Raw genomic sequence first — 8863 nt, forward strand, 5'->3', positions numbered from 1 at the left:
AGGGATTTAAATTGGAATCAGGGCCACGAGACCGAAAATCGCAATAAAGAGCCACTCTTCCGGGAAATCCAATGACACTGGATACCACCAAACGCTGTTCAGATTTTTATATTTCTGTGAGCGTATTTGACGAACGGAGCTATCGAGTGGAGCTTTTAAAATTGTTTTCCTGGATTCCTCCGGAGGAAAAGCTTCACATTGATATTTTTCTTGGTTATATAAGGCCTTTTCGGTACCTACTTCTATTTTATAGCCGCTGGACAATAAGCTTAAAAGCGGTTTAATGTAAGGTCTTAAAAACATTGCCGCATACTTATCATTATATCGCGCAATTGACGGTAAACGAGTTTTCAACTGTAACTGAGCATCAACCGATCCGCAGCTGAAATTGGTGGAGCAGAGAAAAGTATTGTCTTTGCTGATCACCTTTAACTCGCACGAAGGAGTTTCAGCCCCAATGGACGAGCTAATTGACCCACTCTCTCGTGGAGACAAACTACAGGGTGAACATTTTTGTTCTGGGAAGTTTTTACCGGTGATATTGTCGAGTCTGGCAATTTTTGATGTGTTGATTGAGGTCCGTGATGCACATTAGTCATGTGCCTACTTTCAGTTGTTCCAGAGTCAATGTCTCGTGAGTACGGCCGACCCTGTTCGCTCGACTGGTTTCAAGAAACGAACGATTTACGACCTCGTAAAACACCACAAAGAGACGGGAGGGACTGCATACCGTCCTCTTGGCGGTGGTCCAGCCATCGCTCCAAGGTAGTACCACCGAATGCCAAATTCCCAACGTTCAAGCGCAAAATGGCTAAGGAGCTCGGTATCAGCAGATGTAGCGTCAACACTGCCACATTGTCAAGAAGAAACTGAAACTACGGAGTTATTTTCACCTAGAGAAGGAATTCATCAAAAATACCACGATGCAAAATAAAATCATGTGTTAAGGCTCTGTAGCATTTCGGATGCTTAAGGCAGCGGACCAAAACGAATGTTGCCTCGGTCTGGCTTGCGAAACGATGAATATTTAAGATGAGCCACCATTTCGCACGGCGACCGGTACTTCTAGGTGTAAACAAAGTGAAACCAGTGGCGCCGACGAAGGGAGTCTAAAATTAAATTTTTCTTGCCCGTTTGTGGTGTTACATAGTTAAATTAAGTCACTCATAGTTCTATATATACAAATAAAAGACCTGAATATATCAGTTAGGTATGGTTTTTTGGAGGCCCTTTGAAGACCATTCGGAAAATAAAGTAGATGTGAATCATATAGAGGCTAGTAATTTTTAAAACAAAGTCTTAGATATACAGAGTAAACGTCTCATTTTGAATTTTTATGACTGTTTGGAGAAAGAAAACACGCTTAATTCGGTTAAAGGTATTGTAACGAGGATAAACGAAATGGCTAAATTATCATTGGCGGCGATTTGTCGCATTAGTAAAAAAGAGAATGTTAAAGCCACAGCTTTAAAAGGAAAGGGGCTTCTCGAAAATTTAAACAAATCGACGATGACGACAGAGATGTTAATCGAAGAATTATTTATAGATTTTACAAAGGAAATACGGTAGCTACACTAGAAATTATTCGAAAAAAGCTAAAGGACTACTCACATTATAATTATAATTGCTTGGCAACATTGCGAGCCATTATAATGAACTGCGGCTTTAAATATAAAAAAATGATAATGAAATGGAGTCATAATGAAGTTGGCTTGCGGGGAGAGTATTTACGCGAAATTAGGGAGCGACTAGTACCAAAATTCGTTCGTTATCAACAAAACTAATCTAATAAAGGGCGTTGCACATAGGCATAGTAAAGGGGTACATTATACCTCCCCCCCTTAAACTAGACATGGAGGTAAACTGTTAAAATTTGCCACAATGGATAAAATACTTAACGATAACTTAAAAGTTGAGAAAATGAAGTGTTACATAATGACTTATCGATTAAATAACAACATCCACACTATAAGCCCTTATAACTAAGGAATATCTAATTAAGGGTTATAAATATAAGTGTTACGCCACATTAACTATGGACTTAATGTGACCTTAGAGGACAAAGTTCAACACAGTTAAATCGGGAGTTCGTGATGGCCAACTAATAGTTCCTCTCATTCCGATCTATCGTCCAAGAAATTGTAGATTTAGGTAATCCTGCATATTGCGGGTAAAATGTGCAGGTTATGCACAAATATTGTTGGTTAATTATGTGAATTTAATAGTTTATGCAGTATTTTAGTACTGTTGAAATATTTTTAAAAAAAGCAGGAACTTTTCTAACACGCTATATTTGCAAGTACCAAGTTCTGGGTTTGCCATACAGCCGGTTCGCCTTATACAGACATTAAATGTGTTAGAATTGCGAACAAAACCTAAGGTTAATTGAATAAGCTCGTGCCTTAGTCTATGTTCATACTCCGTTTTAACTTATTTAATCGTTTTCCCGGTCTCAGAGCTCTGAAATTACTGGCGAGGTTAGTTACAATAGCTTGGAAATCAGTATTGGAATGCGAAATAATTATTATGTGGTTTTCCGAGGGAGGAGACAAATGAGAAATTCATTTCTTCTCCATCAACATTATAGCTGAGGCTTCATTAGAAGGTGCTGAGACGTGAGACAATAAAATTGTTAATTATTATAGGGGCTCGGATGGAAGCGTTTGGAAACCTCAAATTATTTGAGAATATGAATTGAACGAGAGGTTGGGCCTGAATATGCCACATAAGTCATAAAGAAATCGTTTGCAAAGCTATTGTAAAAAAGTATGAGCGTCTGCGTCGGGAACGGGTTAGTTCGGTTCAGGTGCTAGGGAGGTTGCAAGGTGTTTCTTTATGGGAAATTCAGGCACTCCAGGGATGTTTGTTGAATTACTCGCGATTGCAATAAAAACTTTCCCGCTCTTTTTCTGTACCTAAAGCAGTAAAAATACAACCTAATTTTTATTTTACATTGAGTCTCCCATTTCTTGCAAAATTGGTCGAACAGAAATCACCATTTTAAGTTTATGGAAGCTCCATTAATATTCTAACATTATTATAACCAAAACTAACTAGGAACTACTGAAGAACAAGCATGAAATTTTGTATTATGACCATTGATATTTCCAAATCGGACACCAAATGCCGCCAAAAATCAACCCTCGAATAAACAAATTGAAGCAGAACCTTCTACATTCACCGCAAACGGTCACGCAACTAAACAGAAAAACTAACCCTAAATCGAAATGTTTGGGAGTAGTAGTCGACAAAATACTGAAATTCTGTCCATGAAATACTCCGTGTCCACAAACCCTGCACTGAATACAATTTGATGAAACATGAGGAAAATAATCGAACTCTTCAAAGGGCAAACAGGAAATCCAATGCAAGAGAAAATTGAGGTTATATCCCGGCAGTTTGAAATTATTTCGCCAGATGGCGTGTCGTTTGGCTTCAGTCACCACTAGAACAACATTTGCAGTGAATAATAAATAGCCTTTCTCGATACTTGATCGGAAACTTGCCACTACCTGAGTCACGTTATAGTTAAGGGAAATCTGTTTGTCCTCTCTGCTAATATCTTCAAGTGCAATGATCTATAATACTTAATGAGGCCATGAACTGGACGAACAGTAATCTGAATTAAGATTTGAAGCTCTGTTGAATCTTAAATAAATTCACGCCGGGAACTGCTAACTATGTATAAAACTTTAAATGCAAAAGTGTAGTTAAAGTAAAATGTAAAGTAATTAAAACTTAATATATCAGCTAAGATTTATCGACTTCTCTTAGTTTATGGTAAACTTTTGCTTCAATTTACTGAGGAAATATTACCGACTTTTAAGCAGGAGCTGAGAAAATAGTTAAATGATAAATTTGTGCTCGAAGGCAAATTGATGAAATTAACCGTTTAGATTCTGGGGGCGGTTTTGTTGGAATATATCCCTACATGGCGTTTCCACATGAGAACCTGAACATGATAACATGTATCGATTGCCTAAAAATCGTAGGATTGGAAAGAGTTAATTACCAGTTCGCTGCTGGCTTTCTGGCAATTAAGTTCTATCAAACGCAAGCTTATTGAACTTATCGCTTTAAACCAAAATCAAATTATCCTTTTAGCATTACCAACAGGCTGCATGTTTGGGAAATATGGTAATTGATTTTAAAAACAAAAAATATCCTTTGTAGACGCATTGCGGAGTGTTGCTTCAGAGATACGGCTAGTAATTGCATTTCGAAAAGGCCGCTAATGATGAGCTTTGAGGAAGAGTTTTTTCATTAAAGAGTCACAGTGAAATGCAAATGTTTTTGAATTATCATTGGTCGACGGGAATTTTTAACCTGAGTCCTCCTTAGTCGATTTTGATTTTCTCCTAATTAATGGAAATTATATTATCGCTGCCACGCAGAATGAAATTGGGTGCGGGTTTACTGATATTACATTCGTTCCTTTTTCATATTTCTATGGAAATAATTTTTTTATAAAACGCTTCTGATTGCAATAACTGGATGAAAGCAACCGCAAATGTAATATAAGAAATGAATAGTTTACCCAACAGTTTTCTCGCGTTACGGGCGTATGAGTCGTGGGTAAAGCACCTACATAACTGAGTTTGCACCGCCATTGTTCGCCCCTTTACCCACTCATATCTCCTTAGAAATAATCAGAAGAACTAGAATGCATCCTTGGAAAAGAGGCAAAAGTAAACATTTTTAAAAACAACGACTTTTAATGGAAGCAGTTAGAAAATGGATACTTTTGCGTGACTAGAAAGATTCCGTGCGGTGCGCGGAGCCAGGCAATGAATCCCATGCATGATTTTTTTGAATTTCGGTGCACAATGCAGGAATCAAAAGAAAAGCGCCGACTTTTGGACAGATTCGAACTGCATCCTGTGTCTGCTATAGAGCTACAGCACAGTGGTTATTACTGGCCTGTCAACTATCTTACGAAACGAAGACGTTTGCTAAATAAAGACGTCTACGAAATGAAACTCGGTACGCACCTGCTTCGATTACGAAATCCGACATGTTCACTATCAAAGTTAAAAAAACAAAATTTGGGGTTATTTTTGCTCACAACGAATCAGAAAATTACTCTTACAGTGCAGATTTGACCCAATTTGTTTTTTGTTACCGGTGTTATTTTACATTATTTATCAACAACAAATTGGTAACTGTAATGTGAAGATTTGTAAGGCAAATGTTAGGTCTACATGCGCCTCCCATTGGGGTTGGGGGGTAGTTGTTTTAATTTTTTTTCAATTATTATATAATTTGCATAAAATCTACTTTTTGCGAAGAACCTGTATTATTGCGAGCTGGATAACCTCTCAGTTCTGGCAACTTTTTTATATTTTGCTCGACCAGCAACGCAGGGTTTTAATCCGAACTAATATTCAAGAGTCCAAAGCCTCCACCCATGCCAGTCTTTGATGGCTAGTTACAGTGTTCCGCCCACAACGACAATATTAGCTTTATTTACGCGGGAAAATTCATAATAGGGTACAGGCGAAGAGCGTCCTGCCGTCGATGACCGCAAAACCCTACGCTAAAATTATGATCCCGTAATTAAATTCGGACAAGGCGTCAGTACGGCAGAAAATCGTACGCAATAACCCTTCTTGTTAAGCTTGTGCGGGTTTTTAATTAGTCAGGGGAAACTTTTAATAGGTTTTATCCAATTTAATTGCTTCCAAACATAAACAAAAAATGTGAAAAGGAATGGATATCGGTCAAAAAATAAAGACCGTTTTGACGCGATGACAACACATGCGTACTACCTCGCATATTTAACTTTAATACGGCAACGACATCTGTCACGATTACGTAATGATACGTAATGTGTTCTTTTCTCATTGGTTGCGAACATAACATAACAAGGAACGTGGATTCGGGGTAACCTCAAGTCTAGGTAAATGTGTGACAAGTGGGTAAAATGCAAACAGAACTTGTGATGGCACTTCGCGTGCCGATGTCTGCTTGAGGTACTTACAGATCGTTGACTCGCTGACCCAAATGGTGACATCCACCTCCATAATGGGCACTCTTTACATGCGGCTAGAAAAACAAGTTGCCGTAATTGGTATGTTAGATAATCAGCAAAGAAAGTAACTCTTAACACACGAGTGTGAAATGCTATACAGCAGCCTTATGCACGCGCCAATCACGCCAGTGTGTTACAATTTATTTCAAGGTCGAAGTAATAAAGACACAAAAATTAAAACTAAAAAGAGTTGTCCGACTGGGAATCGAATCCAATGTAGTTCCACCCTAAATCCATTAACTCAACGCTGGAGCTCCTCACTTTCGTAATGACTGGTTACATCTTTTTGATTTTTCGAAACACAACACAAATTTATTTGAATATGGTTCGTTTGAAAAACCGCGATATAAATACGGAGACAGAATTGAGGAAGAGGACGTTAATAGAGTGTTCGGGGGCGGCGTCGGAGATTAGCCTGGTGGAATTGGCTAAGGCAACGATTTAATTTAGGGGGCGATTTTTTAAACATCATAATTTAGACAGATTAATGTATGGGGGTTGGGATTCTAAACAGTCACGTAAAAGGCTCATTTATTTACGCAAACAATTTGATTTTAGCTGCTCTTTTGGATATCCTGGAAAATCACGAAACAGAGTATTTGGAAACCTTGCCAATCGGATGGCTTCGCCTTCCCTGATTCCAACAACACCCTGGAGAAACTTGTGAGGAAATTTTCCAGTCTCCACATTTTAAAAGAGTTTCTTTAAAGAAAACTTCCTGAAAAGTGGATTGGGACCCGAGACGTGGGCGAGTGGCCTGCAAGTTCACCTGACCTATCCCCAATAGATTTTTATTTATGCCAAATTCAGGAAAAGTGTCTCCGGAAAACTCTTAGAATCTGGACTCTCCACCTTTCATTTAAGTTGAACAATACTCTCAGTTATCAGTTGCCTTTTTAGAAAACCGCTTTTCTTAAATGTCACGGTTTCAACATCGCTTACCTGAAGTTTACAGCTACAAACCCTTAAAAGTTGCTGCCCTGAAAATAAAATTACCTACACTCTCAACGCGACACGGTGTTGAACACTTGCTCTGCTTGCGCACGGCACTATTCGAAGTAAATGGATTGAATGACTCCTTTGGTATAGAAATGTGGATGGAAACAATTCCGTTTCGAGCACCGAGGAATAATTAAACTTTTCAATTAATTATGTTGAGACTAAAATATGCTTTCTGTTTAACATAACGATAAAACTGTTTCGAAATTTGTAATTCATATTTGTAATTAATGCCATAAAAGGCATTTTTCCACAGTGCATTTTGCTACCAGGCAATGCGGTATTTACTATGTGCAAAATTTTTTGTTCCATGTTGAACTCTGTTCTATTACAACTATATAATTGGGCGTAAGTAAAATTTCTAGAGGTAAGTTTACACTAGTTTAGCGACTAGGCCAAAAAAGAATATACAAGGCCATGCCATATATAGAGTGATTCATTAGCACTGAAAAATCTGAGTTTTTAAGAAGTCTTGAATTCGGGGGTTTTTATGGGCGGTGAACTTTATATTTTTTCTTTGGATTATTGAGGGCGTCTTTACGTTTAACGACATATGAATGCATGTAATAATATTTATTAGGCATGTGCTGAATTCTTGTGAGAATGTTTGATATACTTCTCAATATTGACATTTGTCAAATTTGTACCGACATTTAGATTCACGTATTGTCGCCGTTCGTTATTTATATAGCGTAAAAATAATTCATTTCCGTGGCACCGGCCGATTTTTAAGCTGGAACAGCATGTAATCGGACTATAAGTTAAGGTACAAAATGGAAAATTGTCTATCAAAATTCTATGCGTTAAATATCCTGATGCAATCTCTTCCGTTATTATTCATTTTCGCCAGCAAGCGTTACAGATAAGTAGAAACTTACGGAAATGTTCCTCTTCTCCTTAGGGAAGGCTTCTTTATTAACGACTTTTGAAACAGAAAATAAGACATCATGGTTAGCTGTATTTCAACATACACAATAGATAGTTTTCGAAAGCCCCCAGAAAAGCAAGCGGAAGCATTTTGCATTTTCTTAATATACAGCAAAAGTTGGTTCAAATATTCTTTATCAGTGTAATTTTCTTCACAACTATCGCGACGGTATAATCTTAACCTAGAGGTGTACGATATACATGTCTTCATTCCATACGGTGGAACTAAATATGCGTGTACGAACCTTTGAGCAAAGATTTACTACTAAGCAAGTGCTTACCAATAATTGTGAAAAACATAATCCATCCTGCACCTTATAGTTTCTCACCAGCCACCGAGTTCCATTTCCACTGAAATAACAAGAACATTATGATAATTACTGTCACCGAATATGCAAAAAGGAGATATCAAATTTCAAATAGTGCAATTTGCATTGCAAAACACGAGGGAACCAGACGTGCAGACGCCGAAGGGATCGACCCACACGACTCACCGGCCTGGACCAAACTGATCCTTGCCCTTCCAGTTTCCTCTAAGCTCGATCACATAGCGCTCCCGTTCTCGAGTTTGGGATTTGAAAGCTCGCTCTTTATGCAATATTTATTAAGGCCCTTAAATTCTTTGGTTAGTCGGGTGAGAAGTATACCTTTTACTTCTCATAATTTTGACCCTAACATGAGCATTACAAATTTACAAGCTTAAAAGTATCAGTTTAGATTTGGAGTTCAACTTTCGAGGAAGTTCGCAAAACAAGAATAAATTATCAGTTTCTCGGTATGAGCTCCTTCGAAATTCACATAAATTTGTTCATAAATTATTGATAACAAGGGACAACTTCTTAAAGGTCTCTAAAATCTTCCAACCGATATGTAACACAGAAATTCACTTAGCTGCGATACATTGAT

The 8863-nt window shown here is 37.9% G+C and overlaps 1 protein-coding gene across 2 annotated transcripts in view; it reads right to left on the reverse strand.

Annotated features, from left to right (window-relative positions):
* LOC136419135 (uncharacterized) overlaps positions 1–8448 on the reverse strand; it is a 77967-nt gene extending 69519 nt beyond the window's left edge. The window contains exon 1 of one of the 2 annotated variants that reach the window (XM_066405303.1): positions 8239–8448. In XM_066405303.1, coding sequence (XP_066261400.1) covers positions 8239–8264 — 26 coding nt within the window. In that variant the 5' untranslated portion in view covers positions 8265–8448. Of the gene's footprint in view, positions 1–5980; positions 6017–8238 lie in introns of those variants that run through there. The other variant, XM_066405306.1, reaches the window with a different exon arrangement.
* Positions 8449–8863: the final 415 nt, after the last annotated feature.

The sequence above is a fragment of the Euwallacea similis genome, chromosome 2 (genome assembly GCF_039881205.1).
Source record: "Euwallacea similis isolate ESF13 chromosome 2, ESF131.1, whole genome shotgun sequence".
In the NCBI taxonomy this organism is placed as follows: domain Eukaryota; kingdom Metazoa; phylum Arthropoda; class Insecta; order Coleoptera; family Curculionidae; genus Euwallacea; species Euwallacea similis.